The 23,110-nt window shown below is 38.3% G+C and overlaps 1 protein-coding gene across 1 annotated transcript; it reads left to right on the forward strand.

Annotated features, from left to right (window-relative positions):
* The first annotated feature begins 7,359 nt into the window (after positions 1-7,359).
* Positions 7,360-16,187, forward strand: LOC134527445 (uncharacterized protein K02A2.6-like). The gene is made up of 3 exons (XM_063360133.1): positions 7,360-8,541; positions 8,656-9,125; positions 10,338-16,187. Exon 3 carries the CDS (start codon positions 11,055-11,057, stop codon positions 15,288-15,290), a length of 4,236 nt encoding a protein of 1,411 aa, XP_063216203.1. The 5' UTR covers positions 7,360-8,541; positions 8,656-9,125; positions 10,338-11,054; the 3' UTR covers positions 15,291-16,187.
* Positions 16,188-23,110: the final 6,923 nt, after the last annotated feature.

Consider the following 23,110-nt stretch of genomic DNA (forward strand, 5'->3'; position numbering starts at 1 on the left):
ATAAATAATGGGACATTTCCTTTAAAAATATGGCAGCGGTAGGTACTGCAACGCGAGTGGGTGCACACTAAGCTCGCCTGGCTGGCTGGCGGCAGCGGCTTCATGACGCATAAGCTCTGCTCGGTAACATTCTTCAAGGCTAGCTCATCCCTCCCAGACACACAAACCATCTAGTGTCCTCCCTTATAACACCCCAACTTCGTTTCCTTTGAAAAACCTTCAGTGAGAAAATGCTCTTTTCACCCTCCCTTCTCCCGTAAAATTGGGCTATTATGATTGGGGTACTAAAGTGGTGAGGGAGGGGTAAGATCGTTGTAAATATTTTCAGACCCCTCCTTCCCCACCAAACATGCCAAAAAAAAAGTATGTCAAAATATGTCACTTTTCACACCAACTTCGAGTTCAGTCATCTCTGGCAAGGAATTTACAAGCTTTTAAACTTAAATATAAATGTATTTTAATAGCAAGGGTCCTATGAAAAGGAGTATACCGAATAAAATCAAGCTGCTGTCACTAAACAAACCATAAAACGGCCCAATGCGTGGTCGCTTCGTTATTGCTCGCGTGAGAGGCGAGACGTGGAATGTTAGAAGAAAGATAAATGTGGGGGAGACAGACGGCAGCCAGTGTGTTTCCTGCATGGGGAATAAATGGCATAACCTTTTTTTTTATGCTGGGTAAAGCGACCTTTTTCTATCAACCCACGGGAAAAGATAATTGCTTGAGCTGTCAAAATAAACATCGCTGCGGCAGGTAAAACAAGTCGAGGCGGGCGTGCATCCAGTAGGTCACTGTGTATGTCTACTCGAAAAACATAACATCTCAATTTATAACAAGATTCCTTATAACCTACACGTATTGCCGGATGTTTTCAGCCTGATCCATGCAAGTTCTTTAACCACGTTTTGAGTGAAAACAACTGGCGGGCCGGTGTTGTGCCCTGTTTTGCGGACACATAAAGCTTTTATCAATTTGCTGACAGTTTTAATATATTTTTACTCTCGTTAAAATGAAGCAGATAACGTGATTGTTAACAAGTACAAGCAGCATCCGAGATCGGCCGCAGCGCACGGTACGGGGGAGAGGGTGAGCGAGCGGCTGACTACCATGTTCACACGCTGCGGCCGAAGGGTTTTTCCTGCGTTGTATTAATAGGAATTAATATTTAATGGTATTTTATTTATTAAGCCATAATACACAAAATTGAAAAAAAGAAAAAGTAATAAAAAAACCTGCATAAGTCATCAACAATAGTTCACAAATTCAAGCCAGAAAATATACCAAATCGGACTTCAAAAACTAAGCAAACATTGTCAACCGTTAGTAATCAAAATCAAGAGAACTCCATCAGGTAGCTTTGCCTTAACTGCGTACCACACTAGACACTCGCAAAAAGCTAAACGTAAACACGTTACCACAAAAACCTTTATCTGCACCCTGCCGGCAAAGGGACGTGGAATGGGGGTTGTCAAGCGCTGACAGCGGTCGACAGGAAGTGGTATCTATTTTTAGATATGAGCTGCCTACGGCAGTACAGCACTCGGCAAGAGAAACGCAGTAACACGCTACTCACCACAAGAAACTTATTTTCTGTCCGATTTTCTTAGGATTTTCGGCAATTTTTTAATGGTTCCTCGAAATCGGGTTGTAATAGAGAGGTGGTCGCAATAAAAAGGGTCGCAACATAAAGGTTTTACTGTATTTTCATTGTAAGGGTCACTCTCGAATAACATTCACATCATACATTGTTTTCAGTAGAGTTCCATGGATACAAGTGAAGTCTGTGTTCTGTGTCAGCTTATTGACGCCAAAGAAATGCAGCACCAGTGTTGACCCTTGGTCCTTCTTTGTGTGTTTACTATGGGAGGCGGCTGTACTGCACTCACTCCTCTTTTTCCATTCCATCCTCGTATTTTGTACTCTCCAGTTCCCGCACTACCTAACAAGAAGACAAAGGTAAATACTGCTATTTTTTGTGTGTTTTTATTGTATTTTAATTTTTATCCATTCCCTTGTCCCAAAGAAAGAAGATGCTGCAACCAACTCTGTCAGTTCCTTTTATAATAAAACTAGCACGCACGTTAACAGCATACTTGTGTGGAGCTGGTGGAAAAAAATAGGTTCACTTATAAACACCAATGATGGCTACAGTATTGTCATACAATGTTAAGTTCAAAGCATGGTAAATCTCACGCAAAAACAATTTTGGGGCACAGTTGAATCATAAACAAGTGCCAAGATAGATACTTTAATTGTTTAGGGTGTCACTTCAAGGGATTTTACAATGGTAAGGGGAGAGAACCATCAACACTGCCACATGTTCTCTTGCATGCACATGCTCTCTCTCTGTCTGGTTTATTTTTAGATTTTCCCCTCCTCGTCGTGCCAATGCAGTGCATCAGACACTAAGTTTCTGGCGCCACAGGGCGGGCAGCAGACGCAGAATAACTGAGCTGTTCATGGAGTTTTACTGAGATATTTTAACTAAACAAATTAAACTTACTTGTGGAGTTATTTATTAAACACCAACATTGGTTAGTTATATATGTACTCACATATTCAACCACACAGTGAAATGTTAATTTTTTTTAAACCTAATGTGAAAAACTTGCATTAGTGTAGCACCACATTTTTGACATGATAACATCTTATAAATCGATGAACGCCAGTTGCACGCACAAAAAAGCATGACTCATTGTCACGTTCCGCCTGAGCCAAGCGTGCAAGAACCGGCCAACCACCGTGCGAAAAAATCTATAATATCAAACAGGTTAAGGTATGCAATTTTTCATCAATGTTTTCTTATGACTATCGCGTAAAATTATTGTCCATAAACCGACTTTACAGACACCTCCTTTTTTAAACTAAAAATCAACATAAAATTGTGCAACTCATATGTGAGTAAATACAGTAGTAGGTATACAGTATTTCCAGCAAATCATGGGCATAAATTTAATGGGTGGCAGAAAATGCTGAAACATTAGGTTTATAAGGAACAAAAGTCAGGAAAACCAACCCTGCAGAGTTAAAGGAGCAAACTTGAATATTGCATGCAACTAGGCGCCACCCCAGTGGCTGTCTTCTATATGGTGCTGTGACACATATTTTGAACTGTGGCCCGAGTGCTAGTCTGTCGCTAGCTGAACATCTCTAACCATGGAATTCTAACAGTTCTCCTGGTGCCGGAGTCAACCCTTCGAGGTATGAAAGTCTTAGTTTTGTGCAATTTCTGGTCAAGAGACACAAAAGTCTTTGTATTTGGTACACTTCTGTTGTGAGTGTCCTTGGTGAATGTGCACTGCTTCTACTGCAAGTCCCCTCGCCACCCCGTACACCATGTGCATAACGGACATCTCTGTTATTGTTAAGTCTGCTATGCAAATGACGTCTGTCAAATCAATAATCGCAGCACCGTATTTTCTAAACCGTCAACACTGATCTTATCTCACAAAGTCAAGCATGTAAACGTAACAACCAACCATTCACTGTGCTGTACACCAAACTGCTAATTGCTAGTTTGTTTGACTGACTATAAACATTTGCATTCTGCTCGTAGTCTGCTTCCTGTGGAGTGCCTGAACAAGGTACAGTACTCTCCCGATTATCCGGTTTGCAGGTTAACCATGCCATATTTCATTTCCACAAACCATAAACCCACAAATAATTTTTGACTTATTTTTGTGCTCGCACAATGGCAACAACACTTGTGTAGCATTAAATATTTAAATACAATAATACATCAAATTAATAATGTGACAAATCTACAAATATTTTTCTCTTTCCTTAATAGCTATTTGCTTCATTCAATGCGTATTAATTTCAGACGCCTGAGTATACGGCCAACGTTTATCTTCTGCCATCCAGCATGTCAGATTGCCAGAAGCTAACAGGGCTAGTTTTCCTCGCTTCTTAGCTAGGATGCGCTAGTGGTAATTCATGGCAGAAACACATTTATTAAACAACAGAGTTGGGAATTACAATGACAGACATAGGCGTGCCTACAGGGGGGGGCCAGGTGGGCCATGGCCCCCCCCTAATGTAATCACTCAGATCGGCATTTTCTCTAATGCGTTCGTTAATATTCGTATATTCCTGGCACTGTGACACTCAAACTTTGTTTCAGTGTTGCAGCAAGCTAATTAACAATATTGTTAAACATTTTATTGTTCTGGAAATACAGCCGCCTTAGTTTATTTAAAACATGAGGTCCCTTAGAATGGTCAAGCAAAAAAAAAATATTTTAAGAGGTTTGTTAAAGTTCTGTCTGAATTGCTGTGTTTGCATTCACTAAAAAGAAATTCATTTCAAGGTAGATCTGGACCAAGCTATTGGAAATTCGAGGGGGTAAAATGTGTAAGTAACCTTTAAACATTGTCTATAAAAAAAAACATATTTTAAAGATTGTTAAATTTATAAGGATATAAATATTAACTAGTAAACATATCTCGTTGATACTGCACAAAAATATAAACAAGTCAATGAGTGAATGTATTTAGGCTATTTAACATTCTAAATTCAGCTTCTGATTTAAAAATTTAGCAGGGCCCCCCCTAATGGAAATTTCTGGGCACACCTATGATAACAGATTAAATAATCTTTCAAATAATAGACAACATATTTATTTATTTTTTTAAATTTTAGTAGAACTGAAATATTTCTTCTAAATTAATAACATAATTATTTAGTTAACTTAGAAATTTTGTAGCAGAGGAATGTATGCCCAAGTCCTATTATGTAAATGTGGGACGTGAATTTTTAAATTTAATTTTAGGTTTTTATCGCAAAATGATTTTCAATATTTATTTAAATGTACTTAAAATGTATTTAGACATAAATTGGTATTGTAAATTGATTTTAACAGGAGTAGTGTCTTGATTAAAATGTTTTGTCAGCTGATTGGAAAACTTTGGTAAAAAACATATTTGATTAGTGCTGTTTTGATTAGCGCACTGTTTTCCTGGAATGAATTAGGACATTACTTCAAGGAGCGGGTGTTACAGTGTTTGTCTAGATAGTCATTACTCCGGATAATCTGGAGTCTACTGTACGTCACTGTGCTGCAAATTTTCCTCTAAGCCATCAAAGTGCCCCAGATGCACACAATTTTCAATTTTGTGTGCAACTATTCATATCTGTAAAATTGTAGGTTGCTTTTCCTTATTTTGCTTTGCAGAAACCACATGTTTTACATTTTCTGCAACCCATTAAATTTACGCCCAACAACTTAAAAGCTAAAGACATAAGGAAAATATGTAATCAAATAAAACATTAACAATTACAAGGTAATGCAGTACAAAATGTAAAAAAAATTATAAACCCCAGAACAATATTAAATTAATAACAATTTAATTAAATATATATGCTAGTGATGGAAAATATTAAAATAACAAAGATATTACTGCCCAGGAAAAGTATGAAAAACTTACTACAGATTTTAAATTAAGTTTTTTTTTTTGTATTAACAGAGTGGAAAAACAGGTCAGAAAGGATAGCCCAATTTAAAAAATTCAGTTTTTTTTGACGTGACGTCTAATAAATCACTGCACGCACAAAAAAGGATGACTCATTGTCCCGTTACGCTTTGTCACATTACGCTCATTGTACGCTTGCGCCGCATATATCTCTCTTCCACTCGATTGGAACAACCATCGATTTGACATTTTCGAGGCACGTTAAACTTGAAACACTCCCATTTGTTTCCTACTTTTCCTATCATCGTCCTATCCTTAACAGAATAACACAGATTGGAAGAAGTTAAATAGCAAACATGTATAAACATTATAGTTAAAATAATCTGTTGGTTAAAGTAATAAACATATTTGAATTAATGAGTGCAAATAAAAGTAAATTTATCAATTAAATTGTACATTTCATTTCACTCCTTTGTATCCATACAAAATAGTGATAATTCAATAAAAATTATTCAATTTTATTCATAAAAGTATGCAATCGTTTCATTAATGTTTTGTTATGACGCAACGTTAAACTATCGTCCATAAACCGACTTTACAGACAACCAATTTTTTATCATCCAATATTTACACTATTAAATTTAAAAATTAAATTGTCAGTCCACAAAGTAATAACACCTATAATAAGTCTACTATTCGCTCTCCTCACTGGAGCTTGGCTCGACAGTGGCTCTCTCTACTGTTTGTCTTTTACCATACCAGTCCTGACAGACTACTTTGCACTACTTGCTTGTCTGTACCGCTACAGTCTCTGGTGCACCAACCTTCGTACACCAAGTCAGCTTCACCCGGTTACCACTCGCAAGGGTTCACTCATCTGCTTCACTTCGCTGCCTTGTGGGCCGGCCTCACTGTTTATGTACCGTTCAGCCCTGCTCTGGAAAGGTCTAATAGCCCTTCGAAGTGTCGTGTCATCGGGATGCTCAACTGAACAATCGAAGTTGCGAGAACATTGGCGTTCTATGTATGCCACTTCATGTCTCTAGGGACGTGTCGTACCCTCGAGAGATGCAGAGAATCTCTGGTTCGCTGAGGAAGGGGAAGGGGGCAGTGAGACACCACTGTTCGTTGGATTACCCTGCAGCAGTAATAGAGGCTCTGTTGCTACCTACATCACGCACCAGCCTGCTGGCCAGCCTCATCTCTAGACTTTGTAACAATATATTAAATTTAATTTAAAGTGCACATTAAACTAATTGACTTGGGTAATACTGGCAAGGGGGGAAATCTGGACCCAAAGCAGTTTAGTGAGATAAATTGATACTTACTGCCATATTTCTAAAGGAGGAATGGCAAAGGTTATATGTAGTTTTCTAGTGAGTTGTGCACCAATTTTACGTTACAACCTTACAACACTTAAAAGTAACCTATAATAGTATTGAATGGTAGTAAATGTGAACATACCGTATTCAAGCATTTTATATTCTTCTACAAATTTGCAGAGAAAATAGACCTACAAATGTACGCATACACACGAAAATTGCGTGTTAATATCTGACTGCTCTGTTGTATTGTAACCCTATAATTACTGTACCTGTTGTGCCCATATTCATCCCTAGGCAAAAAAAAATAAGCTGGTCCAAGGTATGTATGATGAGGCCACAATGTTAGGTGAGAACAGCATGTGTCCAGTTGTTTTGTAGCTAAGGTACGTTGAGCTATAATATGTAGCAAACCAATCTTTCGTGTGATGTTTAGACTGATCTTAGTATTTCATTGAATTTTATTGTGGTGGTGTCGGAATTGGTAAAAACAATAGGTGTTAATTACAACATTTCATAGTGTCTTTCCCCATTGACATACGTTTTAAAATTACCATTTATTCTGGGTTATTCAATGGTTTTCAAAATGTTTTGCATTTGTTATGTAAAATTCATATTGCAGCTATTTAAAAATTAAGTATCAGGAAAATGGGAATTTCCTTCTTACCAAAGTGCACAGCAAAAATGCTAATTTGGTAAATGCCATTTTGCCATGGAAAATGGCTCTCAACTTACTTTTTAATGTTCATTATTGGCGTCAAGCATTTTAAGTGTGCAAATAATTGATGATGTACAAACACCATTAAAACTTGTAAGCTTCAAAAACGTGTTCTACCAACTTCCAGGATGTGCCAGTAACATCCCTATCTCTACTAATATTATAAATGCAAAAGTGTGTTTATTTGTTTGTCCTTTCATGCAGCAATGGAGCAATGGATAGACATGATATTTTTAGATAGCTTATGGGCTACAGTGTGACATAGACTACATATAATTATGAAATTTCATCCATAAGGGAGTGAAAATGAGGTAAACTCAGTTTTATAACAGAAAATCATAGAAGGTAGGTAAAAGACACACAAACAATGAGTTTGTATCATTTCTCTGTGTCTGCCACACGTCATATAGTAAGGTCTGGCAACTTCCTATCCTTCTTGGTGAAACTCATCTGCTTAGTGAAGCTCACGGCTGCTAGAGAACTTAACGCGCTAATGACAGTTTAGTTCAGAACTTCATCAATAGATGGCATTGCGTTGAATTTGTAACGTGCTACCATTTGGTGCATCCGTCTCATCTTGCCTATGGATTACCTGCCTTCCCATAAAATGAAGCTGAAGATTGGCGTCCCGGTTTTTCTGATGTGTAGCCTTGATGCACCGAAACTGTCCAATCAATGGGACTTTAAAATCAAAATTTCCCGTTTTCAAGTGTATGTCCTACAGACTTGAAACTCGTTAGTGATGTTCCTTCCTTATATGATGTGTTTATCCCGGCAACACTAAGGGCGGCTTGCAGAGTCGTTCCGAGAATTCTCCGAGTGCGAGTGGAGTTTGAGTGGAGGCATTTTCATTGCACAGTCGAGAACGGAGTAAAAACGAAGTAATATCCGAATGAAACCGAGTAAAAACGAAGGATAGTTGGAGTGTACGCGCAACCACACTCCGAGGGCACTCCGAGGGCCCTCGGAGTGAAATATGGAAAAAAATTCAAGATGGCTGCGTTATTAGAACCAATTGTTGTGGAATTTCTTGATTTAATTGATGAAGTATTTCTAGAAAATGAAGAAAGAAACGTTGCCAGGGATCCACGTCGGTATTTGAGGGATTTTGAAAATCCACGAGAGTGGTTTAGTGACGTGCAGTTCAAACGACGATATCGTTTTACCAAGGATGTTGTTCGGCATCACATTCTGCCTTTGCTAGTGTTTGAAGAACCACGGAGTCGTCGAGGATTACCGCTACCGCCTGTCCTGCAGTTGCTAATTGCCTTGCGATTTTACGCAACAGGCAGTTTCCAGATAGGCAGTAGAAATCATAGTTACTAACCAATACCTTTTGTTTACAATAATACCATCTCTCACTCTTTGCCTAGGTTAGCCTATTTTGCACTTCAGTATGTGGTGTTTAATTTGTGATTTGCATAGGCACATATCGGTGCAATGTGAAATACTATTTACAGATGGTGACAGACGGTAGCGAGTCCACAGTTTCCCGAATGATCAGACGTATCTCTGTCGGTTTAGCGCAACATGCACGAAATCTGATACGGTTTCCCACTGGCGATGAATTTCGATTGAACAAGCTACGATTTTAACACTTTCCCGGTGATACAGGAGTGTCTGCACCCACATTAAAATCAAAAGCCCCGGCGGTGCTCGGGGAGAAGTATACAGGTACGTAGGTAAACATTGTTAAGTCATGTTGAATCATGTTTCGTGACAGACCTTAATATGAAATGTGAACTGTGAGATAAATTGTAATAATATGTCTAGTTTGTATTTATTTTAATATTTAATACAATATTCATGTTAGCACATAGTTCTTTAATGTAGGTAGCTTGATTGTAATGTATTTCAATTTGTCAAGAGCATTTCCTTGAATCTGGTAATTCTAAAAGCCACCCTTTATTATGTAAAATTAAAATCCTCAAATTATTGTGTCAATTTCCTGACATTTTTGTATTATCGAATTAAATTGATACCTTAAGTAGCTTTGAGAATTTTATAGCTTTTAGAAGTTGTAAGGATGTGTGTATGATATTAAGAAAAAGGTCTGTTTTGCAAGGTTAGGTACATGTAAATAACCTGGAAATAGTGTTATTGGTTAGGTCACCTACATGGTAATTATTCCATATCACCTTACCAAGTTAATTCCTTGGCTCTGAATTCATCATGTGGTACATAATGCTGTTTTAAATTACTATGTCAAAAGATCCTTGACATTAAACCTAGAATTTTGCTATACAAACAAATTATGTCTCTGGTCTTGTGGAAATGCCTTATTTGTGTGTGTTGATACATACATGCATGCATGCATACACACACACACTCACTCACACACACACACACATATATATATAATAGATCATAATTAATTGTTACATGACAAGTGTTTTTTTTTTGTCCATTACCTAGTGACATAGTAATTGAAAACAGCAAACTTCAATCATCTGAGGATCAATGTATACAGGATCCTGCCATCAGGATCAAAGGAAAAACATGGATATGTGATACAGAACTTAAACCTTATAAGTACTTTCCATTCTTTCTAATGTATAGCATTGCTAACATAGCTAACCAACTGTTCACTTGTATTCATGATTTGTTGACATGGCCAATGTAACCAACTCATCTAATATTTGTGTAGGTACATAAGGTTTAATAGTATGTTCTGAAAGTATGATTTTAAGAAAATGTAAATGTGAGGAAATATTTAAAAACAAAGTGGAATTGTAAGTTTTTCCACTGAATGCAGACTGTTCTTCAGAATAACATCAAATTGTTGGTAGACAGGTGTGACATTCGCTCCATTTACACTACAGTAATGATAATCTACCTATAAACAATTATTGCCTGCATTCTAATATATTGATTGGTTTGTTACAGGCCAACAATGATGTGCCAATCCCACCAGTTCCTCTGCGACCTGGGCGCGCCATGGCCATCAGGAACGAGTTCATCATCCGGCATTTCAATTAGCTGTTTTGAAATGATTTTTACACACATTGTTTCATGTGGGTTTTTGAAATTCGTGAACTTGATTGTACCGTTTAATAATAGTTTTGTTTGGCTGGAATGAATATTTTATGATTTTTGCACTCAGTGTTATGGCTACTAATGAATAATTCAATGATATCTTCATTTGTTGCTAAGCCATTCCATTGCAGTTTCTTTAATCCTTCACATACCTACAGGCCCTGGCATTTTGTTTCCAACTTGTAAACAAATGTCAATTAAATGAAGAAATTTTACATGTACTTTCTAATAATGCAGCCTTCTACAAATGTCTGAGTAAAGAGGTACATTTGTTTATATTTTTGCATTTTGATTCTTTTGTATTATAACTTGATGAAATAGGTAATGTTTTGTTAAAAGTATTATTGTTGTTATATAGGAAATGTGGGGTAGTTAGGTTGGTAGGCCTGCAGTGTAAATAGAGGCCAGTTTGTAATGATGGCGGCCAGCGTGTCGGTCGTTGTTCATGGTGATTGTATACGGGAGTGAGGACTGCAACCTAAATATGTGTTGAGGGACATAACAGTGGCGACGAGGAAAATTATTCTTTCCCGGGCGTGCGTGTGGGAAACGTAAACAACTACCGCGATGGCGATGTTTCCCGCGTTCGGTGAATTTGTTCCAGGGCGTGACACGTGGCACACATATTCGGAACGATTGGAATACTACTTTGTGGCGAACAAAATAAAAGACAGTGATGAAAAACGGGCTATATTTTTCACCATTTGTGGGGCAGAGCTTTATAACCTTGTGACCTCATTAGTGGCCCCAAAGTCAACATCCGAGGTGGCATTTCCGGATATTTTGGCGGTACTCACGCAACACTGTGAACCCAAACCGAGTGAGATCGTGGAATCGTTCAAATTCCATAATAGGAACCAGCGCGACGGTGAATCGGTGGCGGAATTCGTGGCGGACTTACGACGGCTCAGCATACACTGCAATTTTGCGGATTTGGATCGTATGTTGCGGGATCGGGTGGTGTGTGGTGCGCGGGACACAAAGGTGCAACACACACTTTTGACAAAAGACAACTTAACATTTAAGGAAGCGGTTGAGTTGGCCACAGCGGCTGAAGCCACAGGCCGCAATGTCCACGATCTACAGGTGCAGCAGGGCACAGACGCTGGGGCAGTGCTGAAAGTGGGACGCATCAGGTACGACAAAAAGGTGGTTAAGAACGACCAGAAGCGGAGTCAAGTCCAGGTGGACCAACAACTTGCAGCTGACAGGCGTGCGTGTTGGAGGTGCAATGGAGACCACAGCCCAACCCAATGCCGACACATCCAGACAGTGTGCAATTTTTGCGCTAAAAGAGGGCACCTGGAAAGGGCGTGTATCACCAAGAGGAGGAAAGGTAATACAGGAGTGAATGGGGGGTCCCGAGACCGAAAGGAGATGGGCAGGCCTAGTAAGAGTGCCAGTGACACTGCCGGTACCTACAACCTTACAAACCAACCAGACAGTGACGAAGAGGATGGAGCAGTTTACAAGGTATTTCAGACGTCGGCGAGCAATTGTACGAGTGAACCACCAATTGTTTTAGATGTGTGGCTGAATGGTCAGAGACTTCCTATGGAAATTGACACTGGCGCAAGTTTCTCGATCATCAGTTTTGAGACATACAAGAAACTGTGGCCCGATCGACCAGCCCTAACAGATGCAAACCTGGTTCTACACACGTGGTCGCAGGAAAAGTTGGGGGTTAGGGGGACTCTAGAAGTATTGGTACAGACAAAGACTAGTGAATGTAGACTACCAGTGTTGGTGGCGGAAGGGAAGGGGCCTAGTCTGGTGGGCAGGAATTGGTTAGAACCACTGGGTATACAAGTAGCAGGCATTTACCAAATATCACATCAGGAAGTACCCCCTGCAGTGCAACACCATGCACGGGTGTTCGACAGTGTAGAGCTGGGCAAATACGTAGGGCCCCCAGTGACAATGGAGCTGGAACCTGGAGCAACGCCAATCTTCCGGAGGAGCCGGGGAGTACCATTCGCATTGCGGGACATGGTGAGTGCAGAGATTGACAGACTGGTTGATCAGGGTGTATACGAGCCAGTGGAATTTTCAGATTGGGCGACGCCTATTGTACCCATTCGGAAGGCGAATGGGATGGTCAGGCTTTGCGGTGACTATAAAATTACCGTGAATAAAGTATGCAGAGCAAATGTCTATCCATTACCAACCATTAATGAGGCTTTTGCAAGTTTGGCGGGAGGGACAGTTTTTACGAAGCTAGATTTAGCAGATGCATACCTGCAGGTGGCGGTGGATGACGCGACAGCTGCAATTTTAACAGTTAATACGATGAAAGGGTTGTTTCGGGTTAGGCGCTTACCTTTTGGAGTAAGCGGGTGCCCAGCGATCTTTCAGCGGCTTATGGAAACCCTGCTAGCAGGTATTCCAGGTGTGGTGGTCATGTTGGATGACATTTTGGTCACTGGGAAGGACATGGAGGAACACTGGGACAGAGTTCAGGGAGTGTTGGCGAGAATAGACAAAGCAGGATTGCGACTCAAGAAGGCAAAGTGTGTATTTGCGGCAGAGTCTGTCATATTCTTGGGGTACAGAATCGATCGGGTAGGAGTGCGCCCTACAGATGCGAAAGTGGAAGCCATCCGTGAGGCACCAGTACCTACATGTAAGAAGGAACTGCAGGCATTTTTAGGCTTTCTGAATTTTTACGAAAGATTCCTGCCGAATAAGGCATCAGTCCTGGAGCCTTTACATCGTCTCTTGGACAAAGGAGCGAAGTGGGTATGGAGGTCGGAGCATACTGAGGCGTTCTGCAAAGCGAAGAACCTATTAAAGTCTGATCAGGTGCTCACTCATTATGACTTAAATAAGCCTTTAACACTGACATGTGATGCATCAGATTATGGAGTAGGTGCAGTGTTGGCGCACGTTACCGATGATGGCAAAGACGTGCCCTTGGCCTTTGGATCGCGCACTCTGACCCGGCATGAGAGGAATTACTCCCAGCTCGATAAAGAGGCACTGGCTGTGATGTTTGGTGTGACCAAATTTCGACAGTATGTGACAGCCCGGCATTTTACTATCGTGACAGATCACAAACCCCTGTTACGACTGCTGGACCCCAAGCGGCAAACACCAGATATTCTGTCACCACGCCTCTTACGATGGAGCTTATGGCTATCGATGTTCGACTTCCAGATAGTGTATTTGCCGGGAACCAAGATACCCCATGCCGATGCCCTCAGCCGGCTACCCATGGCCACTGGAAACATACAGGTACCAACTGTTGGTGATGTGCTCATGCTTGAAGCCATGCCAGAGCCACCAATCGATGCTGAGACACTGGCGCAGTTGACCGACAGGGACCCTGTCCTCCGTCAAGTAAAGCAGCACACAAGCCAAGGTTGGCAGGGCAGGAAGGCAGACTCTGAGGAGTTGCGGCCATATTGGAACAGGAGAGAGGCGTTATCCCTTCACAAGGGCTGTCTCTTGTGGGGCAATAGGGTGGTTATTCCAGAGGGGCGTCGCAGGGAACTGTTGATGGTCCTTCATGCCGCACATGACGGAATTGTCAAGTCTAAGATGGTTGCCCGGAGTTATATGTGGTGGCCCGGAATGGACAGGGACATCGAGCAAATGGTAGGTCAGTGCGCAATCTGCCAGCAGCAGCGAGCCAACCCGCCCAAAGTGAAGGAGGTGAAATGGGCACCGGAGAGTGAGCCATGGGTTAGGCTACACATGGATTTCCTGGGTCCTTTCCAGGGGAAGGTTTTCCTCATTGTGGTGGATGCGCACTCAAAATGGCCAGAAGTGAAGGCAATGCATAACATGTCATCAGGTGCAGTTATCCAGGCGCTACGAGAGATCTTCAGTTGCCATGGGATTCCCCGGTACCTGGTCTCAGACAACGGGACAGCTTTTGTGTCCCGAGAGATGGAAGAATTCCTAACGAAGAATGGAGTTGTACTAATGCGCACACCACCATTCCATCCAGCCACAAACGGTCAAGCGGAGCGCATGGTGCAGACGGTGAAGTATAAACTGCGGAAAATGGGAGCGGGAGACTGGCACACACGAGTCGCTCGAATGTTGTTGGCGTTGCGCTCAACACCACTGGGAGAATCTCATAAGACACCGGCAGAACTCCTAATGGGGAGACCATTAAGAACGGTGCTGGACCAGATACGCCCCAAACCAAGTTTTCAAGGCGAGGAGACCCAAGAGGTCACAAACCACCACAGGGGCAGGTTTTTTTTAGTTGGGCAGCAGGTGCTTCTTCGTGACTATAGAGGGACTCGTAAGTGGATACCAGGAACCATTGTATCCAAACAAGGGCCCGTGACATACACAACCCAAGATAAGAACGGCAACGTGTATAGACGTCACGTGGACCAATTGCTGAGCAACAAAGTGGCACATCCATCAAGCCAGGCGGTGTCAGTTACATGTACTGATGGCTGTGCTGCGACCAATCGTGGCAGTACCACCCTGCGTCAGCTCATGCCGACTGACGGGATGGCTCTGACAGAGCCAACGCAGGTCCCAGCGACCATACAGCGGAACCCTATTCCGATGGAGCCGGCACAGGTACCATTGACCGTACAGGAGCAACCGGCAGAGAATTGGAAGGAGCGGAAGGGTAAACAGCAACAGCTGCCGGGGACATCACCAGTGGGAGCATCAACACCGGACCACAGCAGCAGCCCTTTCAGAGGGTTTGCACATCATCGTGACCAGGGGCCAGAACCATGGGAGGGACTGCAGATGGAGCTGATACGCGCACAACCGCCCAGGAGATCCACCAGGGCGAGGATGGTACCGGGGAAGCTGCAAGACTATGTGTAGAAATCTTAAGGGGGGAAGTGTTATATAGGAAATGTGGGGTAGTTAGGTTGGTAGGCCTGCAGTGTAAATAGAGGCCAGTTTGTAATGATGGCGGCCAGCGTGTCGGTCGTTGTTCATGGTGATTGTATACGGGAGTGAGGACTGCAACCTAAATATGTGTTGAGGGACATAACAATTGTGCAAACATATTTATGTTGTCTCAAGTTTCATTTTGTTCACTTACCTATGATATAGGATTGTATTGCAGGATCTTATTTCATTTTACTTTTGTTTAGTCAAAATGGTTTATATCTTAAGAAAGAAAAGTAATATAAAATATATTTGTTTAAAAACATTTAGATATACAGGTGTGGTGAAAATAGGTAGGAAACTGTGAATTTAACTATGTGTTATGCAAAAACATTGGGAATCAGTTGGTAAAAACTGGTTTCATTATTGAAATACTCTCAATGTGTTGGGTAAGAATTTTTCCAAATGGAACATTGAAAATTAGTTGATTGTTTTGCAGTTCCTGTTGCTGCCGCCTGTCGTGGCTCCACTCAAGTGCTCGGTGCTGCCCCTCAGCGGCAACATGCAGTTGCTGTGTGTGCAGAGCAGTGTCATCATCCTCGGTGGGCATGGCCAGGAACATTCATACATTCAGGAATTACATCATATTGAAGATAGTTTATTATTTAATGATTTTGCATGTTATTTAGACACACATTTCAGGGAAATTGTGGGCAAACTTTGCCTAGGCCCGTAGTAAGCACTCACGTGGTTTACCACTGAACTACCCTTGTTTGTTTAAAAAAAATAACAATATTCTTCTACAATGTTTTTTTATTTTTGACAAGAAGTGTAAAGTTATGAAAATACAAAAGTACAGCTACAAATCTTTTAAATGCAATGCCAAAAGCAAAGATGTTACGTTTTAATATTTTACTTGTTACAGTTGTTTTAATTGTTTAATAATCATGCATTAATACATAACAAGATAATATCAAGAAATATTGTTATGGAACCTATTGAACTATAACTTTTTAATGTGTGTGTGTGTGTGTGTATATATGTATATATATATATATATATATATATATATATATATATATATATATATATATATAATATATATATATATATATATATAATATATAATATATATATATATATATATATATATATATATATATATATATATATAAAATTGATTGTGTAGTGTATGTTATTTCTTGTGGCAACAATTTTTAAGTTGTTAATTTTATTCACGATCTTAGTATTTCAATACTATTAACACAAATCACAACATAGTACACAGTGTTAAAAGCCCTTCATAATTCTTGTACATTTCTGTCTGATGTTTCTCTGGAGACCTTTAGCCATCTGTTTGAGATCTGATATTGACTGCTACTATTTATGTATTTCATGTATTTATAATATGGTTACACAATACAAAATACTTAATGGTCAACTTTGCATGTTATTATTTATTTAAATTGTTACTTTTATTTAAACGCTCTGCCACACACATTAATTTATATTGCATGCCATATGTAATTTCCATCAGCTAAAACATTTCATGTACACATACATGTACATTACATACATATTTCACATACCGCTACTTTATGTTTATTACTTTCAGTATGCATCTGAAAATGTTAAATTTCTGTGAGTTGATGTTTTTGGATTTTGAATTACGGGATATGGTATTCATGTGTGTTTCTTGACATGACTTTGGAAGAAACCTCGTCATGTGCTTTGTACCCCTTTGAGTAAACCTGTAATGTTATTGTAACTAATTCTGGCTCATACGTTTTGTGATTCAGCACACCCTGTTTTATTATAATTATATATATATTTTTACATAAATAGTAAATACTTTTGTCTCTTATTAAGGGCCACTTCAAAGTCCTTTGATTTTCATAAGTGCTGTGGTCCAAGTGAAAAACTTTTATGTATAACAAAACTGTCCAATTCATTGTTCATTTTGTTGACCTTTAAATTCAAAATGGCACATTTTGCTGTCTAACTTTGAACCTATTAAGTAAATGTAAGTGATGGTTTAAGTAAACACCAGGGCTACACATTTTAGATATACACTATGCTCATATTTGATGTGTGGTATCAGAGAATTCTGTACAATTGGGGTTAATCACTGAAATAACTAGGAACGAGATTTCACTTTGAAATTTGATAACACTAAAATATCAGTACATACATTTAACGAAAACAAAATACATAAATGTACAAATGGATGGAAAAGTTAATTATGTTTCCCAAGTGAAGATTGACTTATTCGTCTCAATTTTCTCTTAATGGTGTTAACATTGTTGCATGTATTTAACAATGCTCCATTCACCAACTTTACGTAAAGTGAAACATCATTATTGCCACTGGGTAGGTAAGTTGATGACTCATGAGTGTGTGATGAAAAATAATATATGAAAAATACTACATCTGCTACAAATAAGTTGTTGGGTTTTAATTACCATAGTTAATACAAACATGAAATTCTTAAAGCAACAATGCAATTGTCTGCTTTGTATGTAATATATTACTTAATAATAATATACCTACATTATTTGGCATGCAATTGACTCTTGAAAATCATACACCCAAATACAAAATAAAGGTTTGTGTGAATTAGCAGCTGTAGTAGAGCATCGAGGCTGAAGAGTAGGAGCAACATCCTCACAAGAACTGTCTGAAGCTGGGTCTTCTGAAATATACAAAGAATACAAATATGTTTAGTGAGGATGAGAAACAAAATATAATCATCTGCTGTGAGATTAATGTTTAACAAATTTGCCTCTAAATTAAGAAGTTTATTTAGATATGCCAATTAGTAGTCACCTTTATGGTTTGGGTTTGAAGATTCTATCACATAAATGTGAATTACTTAAAATTATACAACATCAGCCTATAATTTCTAAGTGCACGAATGAGATATAATTCAACTAATGCATATAAATGTTCAGTCTGAATTGGGTGTAGTATTAATCAAATACATATGATTGAAACATGCATTATAAAGTGTAATTTTGTAACCAGACTTCAGATTGATGGTGTCAGTCATTCCTAATGTTGATAACTACTACGTTATATACTATCCCTCCTTTTCCCCATTACTTGTACAATATTCTGTTTGTTATCACTTACAATAAGTGGCTTTTGCACAATCAACCAACACAAACTATTCTGCCATCTGCCCTTAGCAATGTGTTAGTTCATCGGGGAGCATGATGATGATATGATGCATTATTTGTATACAATTGTTACAAAAATACAATTAATTGTAATTATTTTCTTCACAATACTGGAATTAGAATACCTACTTTCAATAGTCGGGTGATTCTACAATTATAGGATATTTCTGTATACCTAAAAATCAAAATGTCAAATACGTTTTAAAATTTCCAAAAAAATAATTTTAATACTTTTAAGAGGTACATAATTATGGCATGGTATCAGCAAAGCTTAAATATTTTTATATGTTTTTGTTTTCATTTTTGTATACTTTCACAACCATGTAAATGACATGTGGGCATGTTAATGACATTCATGAGCATGTGAATGATCAGATATACAGCAAATACAAAATTAAATGCAATTTGATTGATTAATATAAAATGTTTTAATTATACTCTGAAACAAACTCTTGCTAGGATTACTTTGAAATTAAGCATAAGTTTTTTACACTTTCACAAATTTTAAATTTAGTTTAACACTTAGGGTCTTCGCAGTACTTCACTACAGAGTTTATCAATTTTTGATTTTTCAGGCACTTTGAATTTGGTTGATGATGCTGGAATAGGTGGTTTGATCATGCACAAAATTCCTTCTCTTGGGTGTAGTTAACAAAAGTATTTTTTCAGAACATCTGGTGCTGCTGCCAAGTTCAATATTTTGTGGCACTTCATGATCTATCTGCAAACTTTCTTCCCTTGAATGGTGAGAGATAGTGTCTAAATCACTTTCTGGAGGTGAATCTTGAAAAATTTCTTGCAAACCTTGTTTTTTCTTTCTGTATGCAGCTGTTTCTTTTCCAGTTTTTGGATTTGTTCCTCAGCTCTCTATGAGACATGTCCTTTACTAATTTACCTACACCTTTTTCTTTATTTTTTATGTACCCCTGCTTCTCTTTTAATTTATGTTGTTCATTTTTTGTGGATCTTCCCTCAACTTCTTTCTTCTCTCCCTTTATTTCAATTTTCTTCTTCTTTTTTTTTTGTTTTTCATTTTCTGTGAGCTTTTTTTAGGCATGTTTTCCAAGTCCTGAAAAAAAGTTTAGTTTAGTGTATTGCATCCAATATAAAGTACATGAGTGATAGGACAAGTAAGAATTGATTACAAATTTTTTTTTTATGATTTAACAATGAACAAAATTATTTTTATTTGCACAGGTAAATCAAATGGCATTTGTAATCAGTTGTCATAAGAGGAATGTTTACTCATTATTTGTAAATTAAAATACTGTTCACTTTTAATTTTATATACACTGTACACATAAAATCTTAAAATTGATATAAAACTGAAATAAGGCATTACATCCTTGACTCACCAACACATGCACACACACACAAAGCCATTTTTACACTTTATAGTACATAATAGTAGGCTACAATTGTGAAAATGTCATTCGCATAGCTTATAAGTCATTCACATGCCCAAATTTGAGGCATGTGGATGACAGCAAACCAGCCATGTGAATGACAAAATGGTTGTTTAATGCTTCTACACAAGCCAGTTTATAAGGCAACTATGTAAAATTTTGGCCAAATGTCTTCAACTGGAAGGTTTACCCAGAAGTATTATCCAAATTCAGTTATATTTCATATTTAGCTATTAAAATAAACCATGTTAATGATAGTACATAAAAGCTCTCACCTTCAAAATGGATTAAAGTTGGTAGTTAAACACACAGTTCTTGAAATACAGTCAGCAACAACTTGTGCTAGTTAAGAAGAGACATCCATGTTGGTTTTTAGGCAGTGTAACCAGACATAACAAATTTCCTTTCTTAGTAAAAAAAAATCTTCTTTTCAGACATGTTAATGACCAGAAATCCCTAGGACAATCACTATATTAATTTTAAAATAGTTTTTTGCCCTTTCATAGTTTGTTTAGTTAATATTTTCTTTATAGCATCATTTTAAATGAAAATAAATAATAATATTAACAGAAAACAGATAATTTCCAGTAGAAATCTGTGAGAATGTGAAAAATTACGTGAATGGGACAGGACATGTGAATGACATTATAGGAATTTAAATTAATTTTTTTTAATAAATAAATATATTTTGGAGAATTAAATTTTTGAAAAAGTCAGTATAAACTAAAACCTAACTGTGGGGGAAAACCAATATTATAACATTGTGTAATGGAGGCTCAAATTACTTTAAGACATGAATATTCCCATATTTGTAGAATCACCCAGTCGTAAGCAATCTTTAATTTGTACGTTAAGTAAAACAAATGATCTATTATTCAGAATCACTAAAAATTACAATAAATATGCAATGTTCTTTCCTGTATTAGATAGCACAATAAATTTTAAAAAATACAACTATACATAACTTAATTTTTTTTTGTGGTTAATAATTATATTGTTTCAAGTTAGTTTTTTTCCCTGCATTATAAATTTGTAAAGAAATTATTTACTAATTGTATGTTGCAGGTTGTGTGTTTTGTTTTGTTGTCTTGTATTTTGTATTGTTTTGTTCTGTCTGTATGTATCAGTGTTGTTTGTATCGTGCCTACCACCCAAGGCCATAAGCTGTAGGAAGGCACGCAACAAATATTAAATAAATAAATAAATAAATAAAATATGTGGCATTTTAATGTATTTATCCTGACCATTTACTTTTAGGAATGAAAAATTGTGTTCTGCAGGACAATCAAGCATCATTAGTACTCAAACCACCATTTTCTAATTTCTCAAATGTTTTCAGTCAGTACACTGGACATTTTGCTACTTTTGAATGAAGTATGAGAACAGACACAATACAATATTCAAATAGTTGACTTGGGCAGAAGTCTGAGGGACTGGTGCAGTTGAAGTAGCAGGAGCTGGATCATGAGGCACATCTTCCACAGCAGTCTCCTCTGGGACAGTGATCTTTGCAGCAGCTGCCTCTTCCACCGCAACAGCATCACTGTCCCAGAGAAAACCAAGATTTTCCGTTAAGTGCACTGCTGCATCAAGTGCAGGCTTGCTGAGGATGAAATGTCCACTCCCTGTTCCCATTCTGTACCGGGATTCTGCAGCCAGCTCCTTCCTCATCTTCATATTTTCCCTGCATATTTTTAGTGCAACAAAGTGCACTTTACAAAAATAACAAGCATAAATTCCTAAAATAGTGACTAAAGTTAAATATGCACTAGATATTTTAGTGTGTCCAACTTTCTTAATACTTAATTGTTAAAAGTTTAAGCTGAAATAATAACAAATAAATAAAAGTTTTTTGAGTAAACGTTCAGTGTAATATCAAAGTTTATTCTTTCATCCAGATGGAATGATCTTGTACCGTATATATTGTATCTGTGGTACATTATGCTTGTTTTAATTTAGTACACTGAAGGAACCTGGACAAAACAAACTTGTAGCATTATAATGATAATAGTAAAATGCACATCAAGGAAATTACTCCCACAAGACCCTGAGATTGTTTGTGTGTGGCACCCAGGTTTTTGTTATCTTCAGGCTCTTTCAACACACTCAAGCATCGTGTAACACATGATCATGCCATCAAGATCAAGGAGTAAACTTGGATATGTGATATGGAATAATTACCCCGACACATGTTTAATTCAATTCAGTTGTGTACTAGCAAAATAATTGGTCACAGCTTGGGGTCATACATAATGATTGGTAAAATGATGAATTATCTAACGATTTTTATAATTTCAACTGGCATACATGTAGGAGTGTACGTTTTAACGCCAGTAGCAAGTAGCATACACATGTTGTTTGAAAAAAAGCAGTATTAATTTATAAACATACCTTTCTGTAGTGTGAAGTTAGGCCATTAGACAAAAATTATTTCAGATAGGTACTTTTAGTTCTAACCACCGATAAAACTATTGATTAAAATTGCGTACAAACCTGGCGATATTTTATCATGCATCCTTATTGAACCTAAACTTTACCTTTTGCACGAATTCTTGCACATTGAATTCCGTCGCAACTTGCTCCCAGGCTTTCTTTTTTGCTGTCACTGATGTGACATCGCTTCGCTTGTTTTCAAGGCATTTATGATTATGTACTAGCTTGCACAATATATCCTTTTCTTCAGTACTAAACTTTCTCATACCCATCGGGTCCATTTTTCAAAATTCAAAGAGTGAAGCGGGAAAACTCTATCGATGTTTCGGATGAAATCACCAACATAAAAAAGACAAAAATTACATTTACAAGGCGGTGAACATCGAGAGAAATATTTTTCCCCGTGGGCGTGTGGTAACAATTCCACTTGGCTTCGAGGAACCTCCATTTGACGACTCTGCAACGCACGGAGAAATCTCGAGTAATATCATTCAATTCTATCTCGAACTCCACTCACACTCCACTCGCACTCGGAGAATTCTCGGAGTTTTGAGGCGGGACTCTGCAAGCGGCCCTAAGTACTTCAGCTAGTAATTCATAGATTTATTGACTTACAGTAAAATAGCTCAAAGACGAATATTTATTGTTATTAGAGCGCAACCAGCTGGGCAACTTCGCTCAAGTGCCCCATGGCTCGATCACACAACGGCGCGAAGCCACACCTGTCTTCTGTCACACAGATCAGAACACAAGCACGACGCACCAACTCCCCTCTGACGGCCGACAAGGTAAC

This window comes from Bacillus rossius, chromosome 1 (assembly GCF_032445375.1).
Source record: "Bacillus rossius redtenbacheri isolate Brsri chromosome 1, Brsri_v3, whole genome shotgun sequence".
Classification (NCBI taxonomy): Eukaryota; Metazoa; Arthropoda; class Insecta; order Phasmatodea; family Bacillidae; genus Bacillus; species Bacillus rossius.

Coding starts and splice junctions, on each gene's coding strand:
- LOC134527445 (XM_063360133.1), top strand. CDS start 11,055: ATGGCGATGTTTCCCGCGTTCGGTGAATTTGTTCCAGGGCGTGACACG.